The 22057-nt window shown below is 57.5% G+C and overlaps 7 protein-coding genes across 7 annotated transcripts; 5 read left to right on the plus strand and 2 right to left on the minus strand.

Annotated features, from left to right (window-relative positions):
- The first annotated feature begins 343 nt into the window (after window positions 1–343).
- On the plus strand, window positions 344–2985 carry TRAVEDRAFT_154869 (cytochrome P450). Its single transcript, XM_008045559.1, has 9 exons — window positions 344–452; window positions 512–860; window positions 1069–1252; window positions 1308–1437; window positions 1493–1528; window positions 1584–1654; window positions 1717–1928; window positions 1987–2788; window positions 2853–2985. The coding sequence occupies exons 1-8, from the start codon at window positions 414–416 to the stop codon at window positions 2625–2627; spliced, it is 1662 nt and encodes a 553-aa protein (XP_008043750.1). The 5' UTR covers window positions 344–413; the 3' UTR covers window positions 2628–2788; window positions 2853–2985.
- Window positions 2986–3306: 321 nt separating this feature from the next.
- Window positions 3307–6378, plus strand: TRAVEDRAFT_74732 (FAD-binding domain-containing protein; the record flags this gene model as incomplete). The annotated part of the gene is made up of 19 exons (XM_008045560.1): window positions 3307–3511; window positions 3583–3617; window positions 3682–3804; window positions 3880–3966; window positions 4035–4082; window positions 4155–4172; window positions 4235–4303; window positions 4368–4472; window positions 4533–4546; window positions 4609–4648; window positions 4703–4860; window positions 4929–5023; window positions 5081–5100; window positions 5165–5335; window positions 5392–5601; window positions 5662–5784; window positions 5853–5938; window positions 6013–6047; window positions 6116–6378. 19 exons carry the CDS (start codon window positions 3307–3309, stop codon window positions 6172–6174), a joined length of 1701 nt encoding a protein of 566 aa, XP_008043751.1. The 3' UTR covers window positions 6175–6378.
- A 1216-nt stretch (window positions 6379–7594) lies between these two features.
- On the plus strand, window positions 7595–9638 carry TRAVEDRAFT_74733 (uncharacterized protein; the record flags this gene model as incomplete). Its single annotated transcript, XM_008045561.1, has 12 exons — window positions 7595–7697; window positions 7765–7797; window positions 7862–7881; window positions 7952–7966; window positions 8026–8064; window positions 8128–8201; window positions 8326–8387; window positions 8447–8578; window positions 8638–8833; window positions 8915–8932; window positions 9001–9075; window positions 9133–9638. 12 exons carry the CDS (start codon window positions 7595–7597, stop codon window positions 9515–9517), a joined length of 1152 nt encoding a protein of 383 aa, XP_008043752.1. The 3' UTR covers window positions 9518–9638.
- A 312-nt stretch (window positions 9639–9950) lies between these two features.
- TRAVEDRAFT_52517 (cytochrome P450) lies at window positions 9951–12033 on the minus strand (the record flags this gene model as incomplete). The annotated part of the gene is made up of 10 exons (XM_008045280.1): window positions 9951–10038; window positions 10099–10359; window positions 10423–10501; window positions 10558–10737; window positions 10814–10940; window positions 11019–11134; window positions 11191–11342; window positions 11411–11599; window positions 11649–11781; window positions 11844–12033. 10 exons carry the CDS (start codon window positions 12031–12033, stop codon window positions 9951–9953), a joined length of 1515 nt encoding a protein of 504 aa, XP_008043471.1.
- Window positions 12034–14124: 2091 nt separating this feature from the next.
- TRAVEDRAFT_52518 (fatty acid conjugase) lies at window positions 14125–15988 on the plus strand (the record flags this gene model as incomplete). Its single annotated transcript, XM_008045281.1, has 11 exons — window positions 14125–14440; window positions 14499–14506; window positions 14559–14844; window positions 14898–14910; window positions 14968–15010; window positions 15070–15239; window positions 15297–15315; window positions 15366–15449; window positions 15517–15594; window positions 15652–15661; window positions 15726–15988. The coding sequence occupies 11 exons, from the start codon at window positions 14125–14127 to the stop codon at window positions 15986–15988; spliced, it is 1290 nt and encodes a 429-aa protein (XP_008043472.1).
- A 1606-nt stretch (window positions 15989–17594) lies between these two features.
- TRAVEDRAFT_23765 (linoleoyl phosphatidylcholine delta-12 acetylenase) lies at window positions 17595–19381 on the plus strand (the record flags this gene model as incomplete). Its single annotated transcript, XM_008045135.1, has 9 exons — window positions 17595–17707; window positions 17768–17980; window positions 18041–18092; window positions 18145–18198; window positions 18257–18494; window positions 18551–18604; window positions 18669–18971; window positions 19045–19218; window positions 19284–19381. 9 exons carry the CDS (start codon window positions 17595–17597, stop codon window positions 19379–19381), a joined length of 1299 nt encoding a protein of 432 aa, XP_008043326.1.
- Window positions 19382–19642: 261 nt separating this feature from the next.
- Window positions 19643–21703, minus strand: TRAVEDRAFT_133733 (acyl-CoA oxidase; the record flags this gene model as incomplete). The annotated part of the gene is made up of 7 exons (XM_008045562.1): window positions 19643–20190; window positions 20246–20300; window positions 20356–20878; window positions 20932–21081; window positions 21137–21256; window positions 21311–21509; window positions 21577–21703. 7 exons carry the CDS (start codon window positions 21701–21703, stop codon window positions 19643–19645), a joined length of 1722 nt encoding a protein of 573 aa, XP_008043753.1.
- Between the last annotated feature and the right edge of the window lie 354 nt (window positions 21704–22057).

Here is a 22057-nt window from a genome sequence, read left to right on the forward strand (position 1 = left end):
TGAACTCTGATTGTCGCCGCGCTGGTCCGGGCACTGGATGGCGAGGAGGGGCTGAAAAACACGTAGAAGGCAGTGCGCCACAACGGGTGCCCTAAACCTTATTTTGGGAGGGCGCTTCTGGATGGCGTACCCCCTGGCACCAGGCTGGCAGCTCCGCGCTTCTGTGCCTCGCAGTCCGTCCTCTCTCCGACCTGCAACGATGCGCTTGATCATACGGGCGGGCGCATCAAAGTACCCTTTAACGCGGACGCGCTGCTCTGCCTCCACCAGGGTCTCTAGATCTGTTGGCAGTGTCACTGTCAGTGCCTTGAGATCGGCGTTTGTCATGTACTGCGCCGTTGCGGCACCATGTCTAGGGATCCTGCGATCCTTGCCGTCCCGCCCCGCAATCCGTCTGCCATTTGCACGCTACAATGAACCCAGAGGCATTTGCAGCATTAACGGGCGGTATAGTAAGTCAAATCTAGTTTGGGTATACGAAGGCGCGACTGACCTATCAATGAACCGATAGGTACTATTCCTAGGCCTCCGAGGCCGAATGGTTCAAGGAGACATCGCCGCAGCTACCCTCGCGGCATCGTACTTTTCAATGGTCATCCTATACGCTACTGTCCTCCGCCCAGAGTGTAGCCTCCTCGCAACTCTCGGGCATACAGTATACCTTGTCTTGCAGACATTTGCTGCGCTGTGGGCATGTTTCATCGCCTATCGCATCTCGACCCTGCACCCGCTGTACAACTTCCCCGGCCCAGTGCTAAACCGCGTCACCGAGCTGCCCTTGGCGTACACTGCGGCCCGTCTTAGGCGGCACCTCTATCTATGCCGGCTACACGAAATATATGGACCGATTGTGCGCACAGGTGAGCTCCGTTTTATCCAACACAGCCAGTATCGCATGCTTTTACAGTACGAAATGGAAGCCGGCCCAAGAAAAGTCTTCCATAGCTTTCACGTGGCCCATTATCCCATCGTTTCTCAGACTTCACGCGGTCGCGCAGAATGCCAGTATAGCAACGACATGCACCGCATGGTCGCTGTTACGATATATCGGCTGACGCTAGTTGGCAGGACCGAACAGCATCTCAATCAACTCCAAGTCCGCTGTGTATAGGATCCACAAGTCTGCACAATGCTTCAACAAAACGGACGCCTACGACCTGCACCTCAAGGGCGAGGGGGTGTTCTTCATCAAGGAGCGCGACCGACACGCACTACGACGACGGCCGTGGAATCGCGCCATGTCCCACGAAGCGTATGTAGGCGGTTAGTGGATTCTCGAGCGTGGAGGCTAACGTGGTACATCTCAGTATTCAAGAGTACATTGAGCCGCTTTTCCGGACTACTCAAGCTCTTGTCGATCGGTTGACGGGGGATACACAAGCGAAGGGCTCTGTGGACTTCGTCAGGTGCGTTACACAATGGTCGTTCGATACAGCGGTAAGTACCTTCTTCCCCCATTATGTGCTGAGCCTGTACTCAGATATGGCGACAGGCTCTAATCACATTTGGCGGAAACGGCACAGAAATGGTCTGTGCAGAGTGACTGCTTCGTCCAGCCTCCAACTAAACATGTTTCACAATAGAGCCTGCTGGCCTCCGACGACCCCGACGATTTGGCAGAAAAACCCATGATCTCGCTCGCGTCTTTCGAGTTGTACGTAGCTCTGTGTCGCGAAGTGCATCCCTGGACTTAAAGTGCTGACTCTCGCTACGCAGCTTCAGCCACTTCCCTTGGCTATTCCACATCCTAAAGCACTTTCCCTCTTCCGTCTTCCGGCAGGTCGAGGAGTTCTCCCTGAAGCAAGCCGAGCGACGTCTGCAGGCGGAGAAGATACAGTTCAAGGATGTCTTCTCCTATTGGATTGAGGACACAGAGCGGCCTAACCTGGACGAGCTCGCGACGGACTCGCTAGCAGCCATTGTGGCAGGTGCGTTGCACATACCGATCGACATCGCCCCCACACAGGTGGCTCACATCACACGCAGCGACCGAAACCTTGAGCTCGATGACTTCACTCGTGTTCTTCTTCATTCTCTCCAACCCACACTGGCACCGCACCCTCTGCGCCGAGCTCCGCGCGGCGTTCCCCACGCATGCGCCGCTCTCCGCCTCCCCCGCCTCCGCGGACACTCTGGATACGCTGCCCGTTCTCACCGCCGTCATCCAGGAGTCGTTCCGGCTAGGCGGCATCTTCTCGGGACTGCCGCGCGTCGTGCCCCCCGGCGGCGCGACCGTCGACGGGCATCACCTCCCCGCGGGCACCACGGTGTCCGTCCCGATCTACGCACAGCACCTCTCCGAAGACAACTTCGGTGCTGAGCCGGCCGCGTTCAACCCCGCGCGGTGGCTTGGACCCGGGGCGGGTGCCGACAGGAACGCGCTGCTGACGTTCGGCGCGGGCCCGTTCAACTGCGTCGGGCAGCGCCTGGCGTACAAGCAGACGCGGCTCGTGCTCGCGTGTGTGTTCCTGCTGCTCGACGTCGAGCTCGTGGACGGGTTCGATGCGGCGAGGTTCTGGGCGGGGGTGGGGAACCTCCGCGCGACGGTGATCAGGGAGCCGCTCAAGATGGTGGTGCGGCGCTGGTCCGCGGGCAACCCCGGCGTCGTCTTCCCGGCGTCGGCGTGAACCTTGAGCTTGCGCTTCTGTTTCTGTACCGTGTACTGGAAACTCTCGTGCATCATGATATTTCGACTACTCGTATGACCGCACTCAGAATGCCGGAGACGTGAGTTTTGTCAAGCGACATATATGCGGAACAACTGCCTCCGGAGACGTGCTATGATGAGGTGCGCACAGCTCATCAGGTTCTTTGTGGTTCTGAATGACGCACAAGAGATAATTATGTCTTAGGGGTTTCTGTTTCCTATGATCGTATCCCAGAACTCTTGGAGTGCCGCCGTCTTGCTTCCATTTGCTCTGCCTTCGTACCCCGCTTTTGCGACACAGACTTGTATCAACACTGACATGTCTTTGATACTAGATGACAGCCCACGAAGCATAGCTCGTATGCCGAAAATACGAATATAGTCACCTCGTCCGACCCCTATCATCCATGCCTGCAACATGCGGCGGCACGGGCGACTGTCACCGGATATACGCCCATCTCATCACCCATGTCAACCGCCGCCGCACTTGCACCAACCTACCGCGCGGCCTTCCCCAGGGCTCACCGATCGGTAACCAGTGCACGCCAGCGTATGCGCCAAATACAGCCGCCTTATATGCCAGGCTGCGACCGCGCACAGAATGAACCTTCATCGATCGGCTTTCTGCGTTCTGCGCACGAGTCTGCACTACGCCAACCATGGGTGTCTACGCTTCTCATCTTCCGCCGGCCGCGGCCACGTACCCCGCTGCGCCGCTGAGCGTCCTGAACGCCACGCTCGGCGGGCGTGTGCATGCAGCGGTGCCGTTCGCGCGTCCGTGCTTCTCGCTGGCTTCTCCGGGCGTCCTCGGCCACCCCGATACCGCTGCGTGCGCGCACGTGATTGAGACGTATGGAGACCGACGTACGTCTCCATTTTCAACTTGTGCAATACCAGAAGGCAGCGTATGCGATGTACTGACCCTTTGTGTGCAGACGCAATTACGTCGCAGTTCGGCGCTTACTTGAATGTGCGCACTCTCTCCGCTTCACTGGTACGACGGGCAGAGACTCATGAATGGATTCGTTTTCTAGAGCGGAGGGACAATTTGTCAAGCAACGGGGCAGCAGTGCCTGTTGGACAGCAATGCGCCCAACGACACCCGAGCCTTTTTCGCTCCCAACAAATGCGAGCAAGGGAACCTGCCGAGCTACTATGTATGTGTATCGTTCTTTCAGGCCCTCGCCGCCTGTTCATACCAATCTCACCGACGGGTCTTACCTTTGCATTAGATTGACGTGCGCAGCGCGGCAGACGTCAGCGCAGCGTTTGACTTTTCCCGGCGGACGGGTGTTCCACTCTCGGTCAAGAACACCGGGGTACGCCATATCGAGTCTCCAGGCTTACAGTGCCATCTGAGTCGCTGATGGGTATTTCGCATATGCAGCATGACTTTCTGAGCCGCAGCGCCGGTGCGGACTCCTTGTCCCTCTGGGTAAGTCCACTGCTGCAGCCAAAGTGCTGTAGCGTGTGTGTGCTGCATTGGACGCTCACTGTCTTTTGGCAGATGCATAACTTCCAAGATGTACACATTTGTCCTTCCGTTTCGGCCCGAGGGGAGGATGTCATCTCACTATGTTCTCATAGATGTCATTTAGTCCGTCGTTCGTACCGTCAGGATGTAAAAAGGCCGGCGTTGCTGCTGTGACGTTTGGGGTACGTCGCAGGATTACTCCCCTCTGGCAGTGCAGATATTGACGATGTCACCTTCGATACGCAGACTGGAGTGCTAACACGCACGCTGAACGAGTTCGCGGATGCGCACAACGTCACCATCCCGGGGGGCGCAGATGACTCGATTGCCTATGGAGGCGGGTATGTCATGGTGAGCATCCCTCTACTCGCAACCGTCTAGCCCCATTGTGCTCATGGCACACGTTCGCAGGGTGGTGGCCATAGGTAGCATTTCCCCTACCACGACGAATATGCATTCCAGCTGATCGTCCGACCCTTTACTACAGCGCCTTCGCCAACGCCTTCGGACTAGCAGTCGACCGAGTGGTGCGTTGCGCTCTTGTATCCTCCTCACAACCCCACTGAACGCGTGCCCAACAGCTCCAATTCGAAGCCGTCACGCCCGACGGCGTGCACCGGGTCGCGAACGCGTGCACGGAACCGGATCTGTTCTTCGCGCTGCGCGGCGGGGGCGGCAGCACGTTCGCCGTCGTCCTGCGCGTGACGATGCTAGGGCTCCCCCAGCTCGATTCTCCAGTGTCGGTACCTCCCCAGCTAAGCTTCGCTGCGGTGACGCTTATTTGTGATACTTTGTGCATGCGCGCAGGGTGGTGACCGCGTTCAAGCAGAAGCCCTCTGTCGAGATGCAGGCGAAGTACATTGAGTTCCTTGTCAACAACGCCTTTCAACTCTCGTCAAAAGGTAGGTCCTGCACGGCATTCCCTGTGCGCATCGCTCACTGGCCCCGTAACTATCTAGGTTGGGGAGGGTACATTGCGGCACGTTTTTATATGACCTTCACGCTCTGGCACCTATCGCTGATAGATGCTCGCATACACACAGCCCAACCTCGGCCTGACGTTCGTGAACCCTTTCATAAGCATGGACGAGGCGGCAGAGGCGATGGGTGACCTGCGGCAGCTCGTCGAGAGCGAGCTGAACAGCACGTTCCTCCTCCAGCGCGAGACCTCGTATCTCTCATTCTACAACCAGTTCGTCGTGCCCACAACCCTCGTGAGCCCCTACCCTTCCTTCCCCACATCCTCCTTCGCTCACCATTGTCATCACAGCCGGACGACACGCCTTCGGCGCTGGCGTCACGGCTTATCCCCGCGTCGGTGTTCAACTCGACCTCCTCGCGCGCGGCACTGAGCGACGCGCTCGTCGCGGGTGCACAGCGGCACACGGTCACGCTCCTCTTCGCTGTCGCGCCGTACTTCTTCAAGGGCAACGACGGGCTGACGAGCGTCACCCCCGCATGGCGCGAGGCGATATGGCATGTGCGTACCGCATGCTCCTCATCATCGCACGGAGTGGTGGCCCACTCAGTCTCTATTCAGGTCATCTACATCGATTACTGGGCGTACAACACCACGGTATCCGAGCGCACACAGATCTATCAGGGGCTGGAGGACAGTATGGGGGTGCTGCGGCAGATTGCGCCCAACTCGGGGGTCTACCGGGTATGTTCGGGCTCTTAGCTGGACGCGGTCATGGACGCGCTACGAATGCTGACGCGCGCGTGCCGCAGAACGAGGCGTCGGTGTTTGAGCCGGACTACGCGGAGGCGTTCTGGGGCCCGAACTACGAGCGGCTGCTCGCGATCAAGCGGAAGTAGTGCGTGGCTCCGTTTCCGCTCAGATGGGGATGAGGCCTAGGGCCTGGCTGACGCTCATCTGCCGCTCGTCTAGCGACCCAGACCATCTGCTCGATTGCTGGAAGTGCGGTGAGTGATGTACCGCGGCGGGCTGGACGGCGATGTCACTGATACCTGCGTGCGTTCTGATACCGCAGTGGGCTGGAAGGGCGCATCGGACGCGCGGTACAAGTGCCAGCAACGTCTTGATGAATAGCTGGGCATCTACAGGCCGTTGGGGCTCCGTCGGTTTTCGCGATATTTCAAGTTTGGGCCCGCAAGCTACAACGCCCGGGAGAGAGGCGCAGATGGGCCGCGAAGCGCGGGATGATCACCGCCTGCCGCGAGTCCTCGGGAGTCCCGGGGATCTGTCCATCGATGTCGTACTAGACTGATGTTGGTGTAATGGCACAAAAGATCCACAATAAGCCACTTGAACGGACATCCATGATTTCGACGCCCGTTGACCATGAGTCATGAAGGTTGTCGGGCATCGCGCGCGAAGGCACGGATGCTAAATTGCGCGCCCCGAATCTGTCATGGTCCGAGCCGTCTTGATTTGAGGTTAACGTAGTGTGCCCCGGCGTGGGTGTGTACAGCAAGTATAGGTCCTTACAGGGAAAAGCGAACGCGAGCTAACCCGCTGCCAACTGTGAGGCGCACTGTCCGGGGGACCAGCGGAGTAGCGTTCGAAGCGCTAGTCATCTAACACACACGATCATATATCGATCAGCCAACGTTCGAAAACCTTAAAGCTTATGTATGGAGACGCCCGACTGGTGTCGCAGGTAAGTTGCCGGCGACTCAGGCACTACAGCAGTGACGACACGACCTTCACCTTGTAGCTTCACGCGATGAACAAGTTGTTGAGCGGTACGTGCTATCATATCCCCATCAGGTAGGCTCAGGGTGCAGTTTTGGTATGACATGTGCGTCTCACGCTCTGATACGCACACATACAGCCTGGACCACAAGTTCAGCCGAAGAACGGGCGCAGTGAAAAGCGCTTTCTTACTTCGATTTCCCGGCGTCTTTGCACTTCATCGCACATGTGCAAGGGGCCGCCATGATTGTGCCGGGAGGCCTGACAGGGTGGAAGGTCCGATCGGATGGAAGACAGCTGCCTTCTCTCCAATCACTGCGAGGGCCCGCTCCACATGAGCCGTTGCACACGCCGGATGTAATACCTGTGAGTAGTTTCGCGGAGAACGTTATGACACCAACTGACACCGCTGACATCGCGCGCGTATCTTCGGCCGGCACTCGAATAAGTGGTGGGTCTGCTCCTTTCGCGTCCGTGTGCTTCGCAACGAGATGTCGATGCAATGGCGCATCTGCTCTCGGGACACCGCGATTGACACTCGCGCCAGTCCACGGCGTGAGACACGCCGTCTCCGTCCTTCTCGATCTCCATACTGTCACGCTACAGCAAGCCGCCGCCATCACGAACCACCCGCTGAGCGCTGAGCCCTAGCAGATGAATTTGCTCCTACTGTCGCGGCGTCCTTATGTAACCCCAGCGCGCGAAGTAAACACTATCACCGTACGCGCGCAAGGAGGCTTAGCCCCATCCGCACCCCACGCACTCCCGCCGTGCAAAGGCACATTTCCCGGAGACGTGCAACGACCACTAGTATATGGCCAACGCCACAGACACCGGTGCGGCGGCAGCAGCGGCGGCGGCCCTCCAGCAACTCCTCGAGTTACACGACGATGCACAAGTCGTCGCATACTGTGCTGGTAAGTAACGCTGTTCGGCCTTGATCTTGTATGGAACGTGTACCTGATCTGCCGTTGGGTCTGCCAGTGGGCGCATACTCGTGGTTCATGCTCGACTTTAGTGAGTCTTCCTGCCCATCCAAGTCTTGGAACGGACTACGCTGAGCTTTGTGCGTATTCGATAGTTATGGTGTTGCCCACCGAAGTACGTGCTCTCAGCGATTTTACTCCAAGTCGGTGGCTGAGCCTACTGCTATGTTCACGCGAAATCCCAGATCCGCTTCGTATGGGTGAGTTGAATGCATAATAAAATGCGCGGAACCAGCGACATAACTCATAGGGAATATAGGCAACAAAGTGGAACTTGTCGAAACTGCTTTTTGCATGGGTAAGCGTCCTCCCCACCTGACTTGCCTGTGGGGCGGGATGGCGTGATCTCATATGCCGGCAGGTTCGCATTTTCGGCCTTGTTCTCCTCACCGTTAACCTTGCTGTCACCATGACCGGCGGACATTCAGCGAAGGTGCGTCTCAAATACTACACGATGTCGCCTCGAGATCTTGTGTTCTGACTACTCTTCTAGTTGTAAGCCCTTCTCTACATATTTTTCTGTATTTGTTCCCACAGGGCTTCGTTCCCTAACATATAGTTGCGAGTTCTACTTTTTCTGGGAGGGAACAGCAGGCTCGCTCATGCTGTACTCCGTTGAGGGTACGTCGACTTCCCCACATTACCGTTACTGCTACGTCTGATACATAAAATCCCGGAAGTCATCCTGCAGCTCCGGATATACGCCATGTACAACAAGAACAAGTGGCTCGCGATGGTCAACGGCTTCTTCTTCTTCGCGGAGATCACAGTCATGCTAGTCGTGTACAACTACGGCATCTCCGTCGGCACCAGTGCGTTCAATTCCTACCCTTTCTCTCGCGCCGCCCAAATGACTGACGACGTGACCCAGCGCTGGCGACACCCGAGGGTCTGACCGGCTGCTACGGGATCACGACCAGCTACCTGTTTTCCATCTGGATCCCCGGGCTGGTCTTCGAGATGTGGCTCGTCCTGCTCGCTATTTACAAGGCCATCGAACGCTCCCGCTCCGGCGTTGTCGTCGACGGCCAGCGGCTCGACCTACTCGCGCTGCTCATCCGCGACAAGTGCGTCCCCTCGTATTTTCGTGACATATAAAGCGCGCGCTGACTCTTAAGTTTTGTAATCTCCGTGCACGCCCGATACAGCGTCATCTATTTCGTGGTGTGAGTCCAGAGACAGGGACCACCATACGCCCCGGCATGCTAACGCCCGCGCCGCCGCTGTCTTGCAGCATCGCTTTAGGCCTGCTCACCAACACCATCATGTGGCTCGCCGCTCCCGACGGGCTCGCCGCCTCCGCCGTCTCGTACGTGCCCCCACCTGACAGCGTAGTAGTTTCATTCACGATCCCGTTTCCGCACAGGATGTCGCACGCGTCCATGATCGTCTCCGGCACCCGGCTGCTGCTCAACCTCTTCGAGGCGTTCCACCGCCGCGTGCGGCGCTCGCGCGGCGCGACGACGACCGGCGGCGCGTACGACAGCCGCGCGACCGAGGACGTGTCGACGCTCCCGACGTTCCGCGCCGCCAAGCGCGACCTCTCGTCCCGCCGCGCGGACTGGGCGGACACCACGGTGCTCACCGGCGTGGACCTGTCGGGCGCGACGGACTCGACGGGCACCGCGGACGCGCTGGACTTGGAGGTGGAGGGCGGCCCCGCCGGGCGCGAGGTGTACCGGCTGGAGCACTTGTACGGCCCGCGCGACGTCGTGAGCTTCAAGGGTCCGAGCGGTCGGGGTCAGGACTAGCGCACTGACTTGGGCTGGTTTGGGCTGGTTTGATGGTTGTATGTATGCTCCGATTCGGATACGCGCTGACCACATCCTTATCCTTGTCACATGTGTACTCTATAAATTAATTTTGTACGAGTCAGTTCGATCCTGGTGCTATGGGGGGTCATCATAAGTTGCTCATTAATGACCTCAGCCGTCCATATGGGTGCTTCAAAAACAACCTAAAGTTGTCAAGAGTACTCATTTTCTCATGGTCATACTTTATGCGCACTCAAGAGTGCTATCATGAGCTACTTAAAGTTCAATAGGATGCACCCGTCCGGGTCCGAAACGTCCAGAGGATAATACATGGTATACGACAATATTATAGCACACAGAGAAGTCAGTCCGTATAGGAATGTCAGAGCATCGCAGAACCGAGGTATCCCAGTAGCCCCACGCCTCGCCGTCACTCCACATCGTCTCGCGCCCGATTGATGAGCTCGACAGCCGCGTCCGAGCGCGGTGTGATCTTCACCTGGAACGGAGCCGGGTGGCTACGGCACCGCTCACCTCGTCAGCCGCCCACGCATGATAAATCAGATGGAAGAACTGACCTAGTGACCCCCGACGACCATACCATCTTCGGTCGGACAGGCGCCCCGTCCGCGCCCACGGGCATCGCGATGTCGAACACGGCGAGGATGCGCGCGAGCGTGCAGAAGAGCGACGCGTGCGCGACGGCCTCGCCCGGGCATGCGCGCCGTCCGAACCCGAACGCGAAGCTCGAGCTGTCCGGCGCGTTCTCGGGCGCGAGGAAGCGCTCCGGCCGGAACACGTCCGGGTCGTTGTACCGCGCGGGGTCGTGCAGCGCTGCCCTGGGTGCGTGCGATGGCGGGAATCAGCGCGCGGCGAGCGCGGAGTAGTGGGAGAATGCGCACCAGATGTTGGCAACGAGCGCGGTGCCGGCGGGGAAGTGCCACCCGCGGTAAATGTCGTCCTGGGTGACGGAATGCGAGACTGGCAGCGCGCGGGCGTCAGTAACTAGATGATAGCAGCGCAGGCACGAGACGCACCCATGGGTACGACCGGGCGCCAGCGGAGGACCTCCTTGAGGACCGCGACGACGTACGGAAGCGAGTCGCGGTCTTCGATGCACGCAAGGCGGTCGCCGCCGATGACCTTGTCAATCTCAGCCTGCGCCTTCTTCTGCACATCTGGGAAGAGCATCATGCAGAGTAGAAACGTCGAAAGTGCTGCAACGGTCTGTGTAAACGCCCCTGGTCAGCCGCGGGACCCACATAGAGGGTCCCGATGGGAAGTAGAGAGTACGCGCCGTGTCAGACTGTCCGGCATAGAGCCCCGCGGCCACCCATTTGATGTCCTCGTCTGTACTGCGCTCTTCTTGGGGCTCGTTCAGTAAGTCCGAGGTGAACGACCGCGGAGCGGTTCCTGCATCCTATGTGCACGTGTGTCAGCATGGAGGCTGGAGATTCTGGACAGGCGGAGTAAAGCGGGGGCTCAAACATAGACGTACCACTTGTCGCTTCACCATGCCAAACGGCGTGTCGATCATGGCCTTGATGAGTTTCTGCGTGCGCATGCCCAGCTTCCTAAATCCAGCACCAGGGAACCAGGGCGGGAGGAAGCGTACTGTTGAGGCGTCAGAAGCAATCCCTGCGCGCGCATGCGCAGCATGGAGAACGCACGGAAGGGCAACGTGTCTACAAGGAACACGCCAGGGAGCGCAGCAATTGCGAACATGCGCAGAGCATCCTCAGTGTCCTTTACGATCTGCTTGAACTCGTTGTTCTCGTTCTGATACCCATATGCTATCTTGAGAGCGACAGTGCCCGCGGTGCTAGAAGCGCAGAGAGGTAAGGGCTTGGTCCGAACGCGATAGGGGAAGTGCGAGCGTGTGCGCCATACCGCCGGAAGTACTGCACGTATGCATCAGGGTTGTCGAGCAGCCACACGAGCTCGCGCGCTATTTCTTTCTCCATGAGCGGCCAATACTCGCGCGTGACATGCGTGTTTAGGCCGACTTTGAGGAGCCGTCGATAGTTCTTGAAACGCTCGTTGTACGGCATTAGCACGACCGTTTCGCCCCATCCCATTCTGCGTATAATGGTAAAAATAAAACGATGTTGAAGAAAGGCAGACGCACAGATCGCAGGCCATAGTGAGATGGGGCCGGTTCGAGTAGATGGCAGAGCGCGCCTCGAAGAGGTCAACGATGGCCTGCGCGGAGTTGAGGAGTATGATCGGTTTGTTGAAGATACGCATAGTGACGACGTCCCCTGCATCAAACGCGAGCTCAGCACGCGCATGTGGACGCAAGGACGTGCAACAGGACACGGACCGTATATCTGGCCCCAGCCCGTGAACTGCAGCCACTCCTGCTGCTGAGAGAGCTGGAAAAGGTTCCCAAAGAGCGGAATGGGCTTGGGCCCCGGCGGGAAAACATTCTGCGAGAATGCGCGGCGGACAATGAGCGCAAGAATAGCGCAGAACGAGACGAGCGCGACGACGTCTACTGCGTTCCACTGCATGTGTGCGACGAGCTCTGTGGTGGGCGGAAGGCAGGAGGCAAGACTGCGGCATGTGGATGGATGAATTAGGTGGATGGCGAGCCGGTGGCGCTCGCTGGGCGGTGACAGTACGAGGCCCCGGTCGGCGAGAGGAAGTTGATAGAGTTTGGCGCTGAGCGCTGAGCACGGAGTCGGCAGCAGGGAGAGTTCCGACTCTACCCTGTAAACCTCTCCGCTTTTCGTCCGACCGGGCTCTTTCAAGCTGAAGTCCTGTGCTTATGGATACCAGCCATGTATCATCAGCGCACAGGGCGATGGGCGGTCGCAGCTGCCCCATAGTACCTTGTTTTTGCACTTTTATTGCTGCTCGGATTTGGCAGGCCCCCTCAATACACCACTTATCCACGCCATGGACGGTGTGACACCAAGGCTACACATGTATCCCCTGAAACCGGGGGCGCCCTGACTCTTTACCACCGTGCGAGCGAATATTCTGTACACAGCAGTACTCACATCTCCAGGTCCAACAGGCTCGGGGTTTCTCACAGACGGATAGATCTAGGGTCCTACCCAGAGTTTGAAGGGTACGTGTTTCATGCATTTGTTCATCCGTGCCGTCATATCATCACGCAACAGGCTCATCGAAGTTGAGGAAGGTCTGTGCATTCCGAGTTTGTGCGCTGCTCCAGGCTGCCAACGCAAGATTTATCGACTCAGGGAAGAGAGGCGATGCAGGGTCCAAGAGGGTTTTTCTCCAGCTAGGGTAGCGGCCATATCAGAAGAAGACGCAGAGAAGACGGTCGAAGCGACAGTTGCATGATATATTAGTGCGTAGCCTGCAGAGAGCTTGTAAGTACTGGTGTAACTGATAAATGGAGGCAGTGCCAGGCGTTTGGTACACGAAAGCGCCACCGCGCGCCACGAGGCTTCGGCCGTTACCGGTTTACCGGGCCCGCAGCCCAGTACTCTGGTGGACCCACCAACTTACCACCGACTGCCGACTGCGAACCTTTGCCGACAGGTGACATTGCCTTCAAGTGGCTCCATTCGATGGAAACTACGAGGGGGTCGGAACAAGCTGACGGCTGTGGCGAACCAGCTAAAGACGCCGCGTACTAACGCAGCACCGGTCTAAGCTCGCCGAATAGGGCCTCAGCGCGGCTTTCAGTGCAACCTTTCGCAAGGGAAGGGGTTCAGCAAATTGGCCGGGGCGCAGCATATTCTTGAACTGTGAGCGACCGCCATATCTCTCTCATCATGTCCTTAGGCCTCAGACCTCAGACCTCACTAGCCTGATGTCCCTTGCGATGATGTGTGCGGCTTTTGCAACTCGGCATTTCTGCATGGACGCGCCCGCGGAGCCCGTTCCCGGCGCCATCATGCGGGAAGACGGCCAGCGTCCCGGTTTGACAAGTTGCAGACGTTTCTTTCAAGCGCTATATCCGGGGAAGTAAATTCATAGCCCGTTCTATGTTCGCGAACTCGGCGACCTGACAAGACGACAGATACCCCACATCCTAGTGCCGATTACATCTATACGCCGGCAGCCCTTAATGAATTCCGCCGAGCACGACGTTCTCAAAGTTCTTCGGCCGCGGACATGTAGGACCCCGGAACTCCGCCACAGTGCTTCGCGATGGTGCGCCGATGCGAAGGATGTAGGCGCAACCCAAAGTCCGCTGTCGCTCGTACTATTGCGTCCCGCCCACGCTCACATCGGATCTTATGATGCTTATGAACATAGGTGATGCCTAAGTGGTTCTGTTCGCGCCCGTACCTCTTCCTGATCACGGATGCCCAGGGTGTCTGGTTTCCATTGTGCCCCACGGCGCGCGTGCCACCCCGCGCAGCCCGTGCTGGAGCAGAGCTTATCTTTGCCTGCTCGCATGGGAGTGCCCAAGTGAGTTTTGCTAGAACTCAGCCCCTTGGAGAAGGAACGATGCTATTGTTCCAGCCCGGTTGCATCTGCGTCAAATCCCGTGTATGGCGTAAACTGTGTCTAGATACAGGGTATGTTTGGAAGCCTCGTGACGTGGGTCATAATCCTCTCTTCGCTGCCGCCCCCGCCGCCAATACGTTCCACACCGCGCTATCTTCCGTTGCACACTCACTATGGACGTCATGTTGGCCGACGGCGCGGAATACACAGCCCGCATGCACACCGCGTTCACCCCACCCGACATCGATCTACTCGTCCTGCGGCGGGCGATCCCCAATGAGGCATTCCGTCGAAGCACGAGTCGCGCACTTGTGGGCATCGCGCCAGTGTTTCTTGCTTCAGGGCTATTCATTTTACTCGGCTGGAATATCGACACTCAGGTCTCTCGACTCGCCCTCCCTGGTATCTGGCGGGACTTACTGAAATGGTTGCTCTGGCTGGTGTATTGGAACGGCCAGGGCATCGCGTGGGCTGGCCTATGGTCCGTAGGTGAGCTGCAACCGCGCGTACAATGCTGACGTCTCAAGGCTGATTACTTGTCTTCTAGGTCATGAAGTACGTTCTCAAATTATGTACCCCATCATGTACCAATGTTGCTCTGGACTAGGCCGACCACGATAATATCTCGCCTCTGAAGTGGGTGAACCACGGGATAGGGCTCGTCTGCCACTCCCTCATCTTCACGCCCTACTTCTCGTGGCGGCTGACGCACATCCGTCACCACAAGACCTCTGGAAACATCGATACGGAGGAGGTGTACGTACCGCACCTCCGGTCCGCGTACAGGTTACCGCCACCGGGGAAGGCGACGAAGAGGGACTACCAGGAGGCATTCGAGGAGTCCCCGATCTTCCAGCTCTGTCGCTTGTGCGGCATGCAGCTCCTTGGCCTGCGTGAGTGTCTGCCGTCAGACAATGGTTACACGCTTACACTTTGTGGGCTGCAGATACCTACTTGACGTAAGTGTATCCATATCGTTCTGTAACGTGAAATCTTTGAATGCCCACGCACACTAGATGGAACACTATGGGGTCGAAGCGCTATCCAAAGGGCGCGAACGTACGTCATCGTCCTAGCAGATGGCTTGTGCGTACTGGCTGACCGATCCGGTATTGCAGCACTGGAACCCGTACTCCGGCCTGTTCACCCAGGACGAGTATGCCGCGGTGCACGTGTCGAACGTGGCCATCGCGGCCATGTTCACGTCACTGTACGTTCTCGCCCGCTGCACCTCATGGACCTTCATTGTGAAGATCTACCTCATACCGTTCCTACTCACAAACCACTGGTATGTCCGCCCTGACGGAGTGCGTCGGCTGAATGTCTAACTCCGATGTCCTCGCAGGGTGATGGCTATGACCTTCGTGCGTATTCCCTGTTTCTTGAGGCGGCTACCCGCTAATAACAGGGTCAGCTGCAACATTCGTGCCCTACAGTGCCATTTTATCGGAGCCGCGCCTGGAGCCGCACCCGCGGCGCGCTATCCACCATTGACCGAGTTAGTTTCCCGCATGCACACCCATTCGCGCTCAGTAAGGCGATGCCTAACACTTCTGCGATTCAAGCCGTTCCTAGGGTGGGTCGGTAAGTACATCTTCCTGGGCGTCAACCACCACCACACCACGCACCATCTTTTCGCAATGGTACGCTCTCCTCCCTGTTCACACCACCTCGAACACCCTGTTGACCGCATTCCGCAGATCCCGTTCTGTAAGCGACACACCCCTACAGATGCCTGCGAAACGTCGCTGACACGGAATTCATCCGGGACCAGACAACCTCCCGATGGCGCACAACGCGATCCGGCCGCTTCTCGGCGACGCATACAACTACGACTCGACGCCGGTGTTGCGCGCGCTGTGGCGCTCGTTCGTGCACTGCCTTTTCGTTGAGGACGAGGGCGATGTCGTGTTCTACAAGGATGCCACCGGATCCGCGAGGAGGGCTGTCATGGCGGTGACGCCTCCCTCTGGCAAGGAGCATGACGAGTTGGTGGACGAAGTGCAGATTGAGGCGGACGCGGTCAGTCTTGGTTAGCCCCGGAGAAGGGGTTGAGTAATTTGCCACGGCCGTAGCACTTCAGCGGCATCAGGATGTTTTTTTGACTCTGTATTTCCAGGAATTACTTGCAAACCGGGTTTGTACCAACAGAAGTTGACGATCTGCAGGTCCTGCTGTGATTGATCATTACAATGAGACTCCGTTTGTACCCATAGTGGCCCCGCCTAGTAGTGCGAATAACCTTACAGTGCATCGAAAATATGGGCCACCGCCGTATGTCTGTATACGCTACAAGTTGTCAATGGCTCTGCACACGACTTTTCAGATCGCATTACCGCTACGTTGAGTCGAACGGAGGTAATTGAAGCCCCGAGGCCGCCATACTGTTGAACTTGCGCAGCGAAGCAGGAGCGTTAAACGTTAAGCGCCGGTAGTTTTTACAGCCACTGACACAGATTGCAACGGCCGTCCTGCGGCCACATCGGATTGGACCAGCCTGTTCGAGACTTCGAAGACTCAGTACGCAGTTCTCATTTATCATGTCGCGCCAGGCTGGACTCCAACCGAGTCATCTAACCTTGAGCAAGTTCTGAGCTTCACACTGGATTGCTTCTGTATGGTCTAAACTGATTGTTGTCTAGCAACAGGCTGAACGACCCCTTCGTCGCCGTGGTGGAGTCCGACTGGCGACGGGTAACGGTGAGCCCACACGCTATTTCGGCATTGTTCGGCGCTGCGGACAGTGTGATACGATTAAGTACACTATGTTGATGTGAATGCCCTTTCAGGTTAGGAACATACTTAAAAACAGAAGCCGTTCGAAAGCGTCGCGCGCATCGTGCGCGCATCTCTCCATCTTTCACCGCGGTCTTCCATCTTTCACCACCGGACTCCAGGCCGTTCAAGTAGGTTTGGTCTCGCTCGTCACGTCTAGAATGGAAGATGCAGACTTGTACTCGGTTCCTGTATCCCGCATCCTTGTTCCAGGGTACAGGCATACTTCTTCCCTCGGACCATGACCGAGTTCCCGAACGGCTGTTCTCACGGCGGCGCACACAGGGTGCGCGTAGCGCGGACATCCGAGTCGGAAGGTCCTCGTATTGTTCTTGGCAAACGCTATCCCACTGACAGCACTCTCTCCCGGGCACAGCATGGCCGGAGGCGTAGGGTATTTGCTAATGGCACTAACGTGTCGCAAGGCGGTGAGTTCCCGAGCGTCGTCGCTTTCCCGACATAGATGAGCAGCTCCCCGCACCGGTTGATTCTGCGGACATCGCGCTGGAACATCACATCCTACACCACCTTATCCCGCCTGTCGGAAGAGGTGCAGACTCGCGCCCACTGAAAATGGAGACGTGCCTGAATCAAGGTTACTTCTAGCGCTCTAAGTATGTTCCCTGAGCGAGCTGAGCTCCCAGCTCGTACCACGGAGATATTGGCCATTTTCGCAACATGCTGCAGTGCAGATGGCCATCCCCATATTGCATCAAGAGCTGTGGGACGCGCCACGGTGCCCCCAGTCACCCGAACGCCTGTAAACTATGGCCTTTGACAGGTCAAATCACCAGCTCAACTTTCTAGTTTCATCCCCCTATTAAACCTCACACTCGACTCGTTTTCTTCTCTTCCGTTGAGCGCCAGGATGTCTAGTACCGCGACTATTACTTCGTCACCCATATATGTGGAGACTGGTCTTCGGAAAACGCACCCAGCAGTAATGGAGGACCAACTGCCCCCGCTAGTCCCGCCTTCGTGGTAAGTCCCGTGCGATTTACGTGGCCTGTTTGACCAGATTCTTACGAGTCCGATGTATAGGTCGCTCAAAGAAATTAGAGACCAGATTCCACCGCATCTCTTTGAGAGGAGCACTGCGAAAGCGCTAGGTTATGCCCTGCGCGACCTCGTGCTCGCCACCATTCTCTTCGTGCTTGCGCTCAAGATAGATTGGCTATGCGACCATCCAATGTTGCAGCCACACCTGGTCGCGATAACGTCTACAGTATTGCGGACTGCCTGCTGGATCACATAGTGAGAGATCCACCTACTTGCACGTGAAGTGGCACTGACAGTTTATCTGTGCATCGCCAGCTGGTGGTTCCAAGGCCTCGTCTTCACAGGCATATGGGTCATCGGTCATGAGGTACTGAGTGCCCTACGTAGCTGCTCCGTGTAGCGCTGACAATCTTGTACAGTGTGGACATGGCGCATTCTCCCCAAACCCCGTTGTCTGCAACATAATTGGCTTCGTACGTCTGCCTCTGTAATACCATAGCAGCGAATCACAACTAAGTATCACGCATACAGACCCTTCACAGCCTGCTGTGGACGCCATACTTCAGCTGGAAGTTTGGACACCACCGGCACCACAGTAATCACGCGTCAATGGAGAAAGACGAAGTGTATGTGCCGCGCACACGACAAGACCTTGGTATCCCGTCCGGCGCGAAGGAGATAGACTGGGACGAGTACTTTGGCGACACGCCGATTTATACGTTGTACACGCTTGTGCGTCAGCAGCTGTTGGCGTTCGAGGCGTATTTGCGTGCGTACCCTATAACGTATCCAGTAGTTGTCCGCCGGTGCTAATGCATGACTTAGTATGGAACGTTTCCGGCCAAAAGCACTACCCCAAGTGGACGAACCACTTCGACCGTACGTCCGGTCTGAGCCCTCCATTCTCGCGCGCACAGAGCCAATAATCACCCCTCCCATACAGCGAAATCCATCATATTTGATCCCTCCCAGCGCGGCGCTGTCATCGCGTCCAACGTCGGCCTTCTTGTCGCTGGGACACTGCTCGCGTATGGCTGTGCGCGATTCGGATTTGCGCGGGTCGCCGCATTCTACGGCGTGCCCTGGGTCCTCGTCACGCACTGGTTCGTGATGATAACATACCTGCACCACACGGACCCTGCGCTGCCACATTATCGTGGCCGCGCATGGAGCTTTCAGGGCGGCGCGGCCGCCACCGTTGACCGCGACTTCCTCGGCTGGCAGGGGCGCTTCTTCCTCCATGACGGTGCGCGTCGGCTCCTTCAACTGGTGTTCTTTTGTCTCGGAGGCCCGTGCTCAATGATTCGGATATGGGACAGTCGCGCACTATCACGTCGTACACCACTTCTTCCCGCGCATGCCGTGGTACAATGGAGAAGCGGCAACGGCGTACCTCGCGCGCGCGATGGGGCCGTATTATCGTCGTTCGTCGAAGCCGTGCTTCCGGGCGCTGTGGGACAACTATAATTTCTGCCAATTCGTCGACGACGAGGGTGCGTTACAGTTCGCTTCTCTCTCAGTCTCTCGGGTCGGGACTGACCGAACTTTTGTTTTATAGGCGATATGGTCTTTTATCGCGACAGGAGGGGTAAGACGATGATTGACTATCGGCGTATTCAGACGGGTGGCATCGAGAAGCGGGACATATCGAGCTAGGAAATATGGCGCCTGAGAATGAAGGAAGTATCGGATATATGGAGACCGCCTTGTCGACATGTGCTGTGTCTCGGCTCGTAAAGGTCTCAAGCTCAAGGCTCGATTGCAACTGCACTAGGTATAGAAAATCCCTGGTACCCAGTATGCGTTCGATGATGGCACCCATTCACTGTGCGCGTAATGTGTTCATACCACTAGCAGAACATTTCATGAAATGAAGCAGTGCAGTACGATATGAGATGTCCGAGCAACCATGGTAGCTTAAAGGCGTGCCTTCACTTCACCACCGCCCTGCCGCCAGTCATACTCCACGCCGCCGCCATAAACCGGAAGCGTCTCCACGTACGCGTCCCACGCTTCCTGCGAGACACATGGTGCCCGTGCGTACGGTGCCGCCCCCGTCGCCTCCAAGAACTCCTCCAATCTCTCATACACCTCCGACACCGCTGTCGCTTCCTCCTCTGCCCATTTCCGCCGCGATGCCACCAGTCCGAATTCGACATACGTGGCGAGGTTCACCCCGACAACCCCTGCCTCGTACAAGCGCAGAAGCGGTGCAGGGACTGCGGCAGCCGTTGCAGCCTCATACGCCATGCGGTGCCCGATCGCCTCGACGTACGGGAGGCAGCGCGGGAGGAGGAGTTGGTTAGCGAGCTCGGAGCGGTGTCCGTTGCCGTCATGCGCGGACGCGGCGGCGATGATGGCTTTGAGCTCAACGCCGAGCTTTTCCTCGTGGACTGCGAGGCGCGAGGAGGGATTCTCGCTGGTAGGGATACTGTATCTACCCAGCAGTAGTTCTGGTGCGAGGCCTGCGAGCGCACGCACTTAGAGATAGTGAATGTGAACGTTATGGCAAATACGTACGTAGGCACAGAGCGAGCACGTCTCCTTCGGCGATGGCAACGCCCCGGAGTTCAGTCTATGGACGCGCGATGTTAGCAAGGGTCCTTACGAGGGACAGGCGGGATTCACACCTCCATCGGGAAGAGCATGTTAAAGTCGAACATGCCCTGCGCGCCGCACCGGTCCACGATCGTGATCCCCGTCCTCCGCCAATGCCCAATCATCGTCGCCTTCACGATCGCGCAAATCGCGTTCCTCAAGTTGATATTCTCCACAGGCGTGTCCGTCAGCCACCCCGCCGCGCGCCGGAAGAACGCCTCGAGCACGAACCCCTGCGCCAGCGCGTGCAGAATCGGCAGCTGCTGGGTGCGGAAGGACATGATCGGGACGCGCTTGCCGCGCGCGCCGCTGTCGACCGTGCGCCGGAGGCTGTAGCGCGCGCCGATGTAGGCGGCCATCTTGAGCCCAGGCGCGACGACGGCGGTGAGGCTGAGGGAGCCTATGCTGACGCGCCAGAGCGTGCGCAGGAAGTACTCGCGGGGGTGCAGCTTGGGGTCGAGCTCGCCGAGGAGCGCTTCTCGGGGGAGTGGGACGTGGTCGAAGTAAGTGAGCGCGTGGCCGATTGCTTTCGAACCCGTCCGCGTTGGCAGTTCCCTGTGGGCGTATGTCAGGCTAGTACGGTGAAGGACTATCATTGTTTGACGGACTGAGCAGTGATGCCTTTGCACATCTCCTTTCCGTCATTTATAGAGACAACGAACGGCCGGAGACCCTTGAACTGGCCTCGGTGAATCAACCTGGCCATGACAATTGCCACCCTAGGGACGCCGCCAAATGGAAGTGTCGGAGGCATATACCTGTAAAAGTGTTTCATCACATTATAACCGCATCACAGTAGAGGTAAGCACCCACTTCGCAGCATTAGCGTTGGGCGTGTGCAGATCGAAACTTCCATCGTCCTTCATAGTCGCAGTTGTCTCGATGTTAGCCGCGTCGAGACCATGGCCCAGCTCCGTCAGCATGAACTGTGCCCTATGGTCTGTGGTCAGCTAACCCGTCTGCGAGCGAAACCCACGAGCGACCTACGAGACGCGGAAAGCGAGGACGTCTTCCAAGAGCGGCCGTAGTTCTGGGCGCTTTTGCGCGAAGGGCGCAAATGTACCAGCCATGAGGTTGAGCTGGATGCTGAAGAGTGCGACGGCCCCGCCATCGTGGGTCACGATATAATCCATGTACATATCCCAAAACTTCTTCGACGGCTGGAGGACATCCTGGATCGTGAGCGCTAGAAACACGGAGATCGTGAGTTTTGGTACGGTCACCGTGTGTAGATGTACATGCTCGATACGCACCGTAGCGTAGCCCTATGGCCTTCGCACGTTCATGGGATAGGTTGATGCGCTCGGCTACGGATAGCCGCTCTGAAACGGGCGTAAAGAGAGGGGCGCTAGCAAGGTCCACTGTTGGAAAGGAAGACATGTTGAGGCGGGCGCGATAGATGATACGCTCAAAACGAGCATCGTTACTTATAGGGGGCGGTCGTGACGGAACTTACGTCCTCGCACCAGAACAAACCGTATCCCGCAGCGAATGGCATGGGGTGCTTCAGTTCTGATTGAGAAGTCCCGCCCGTCAATTGACCCCGCCCGCCCGAGCCCGTGCAAACAGCGTTAACGTTACCAAATGCACAAAACTTGCGCGTCACACCCGACTTGGATACTGTTGGGGATGATTGTTGGGTGTAGATAGTTATGGACAGACATATGCTATCGGCTTCATTCGTGTCAGGAATTGGGCGGTTGCCGGTGAGAAGAGGCTTTCGTCGACTCACCT

Source organism: Trametes versicolor (genome assembly GCF_000271585.1).
Source record: "Trametes versicolor FP-101664 SS1 unplaced genomic scaffold TRAVEscaffold_12, whole genome shotgun sequence".
Classification (NCBI taxonomy): domain Eukaryota; kingdom Fungi; phylum Basidiomycota; class Agaricomycetes; order Polyporales; family Polyporaceae; genus Trametes; species Trametes versicolor.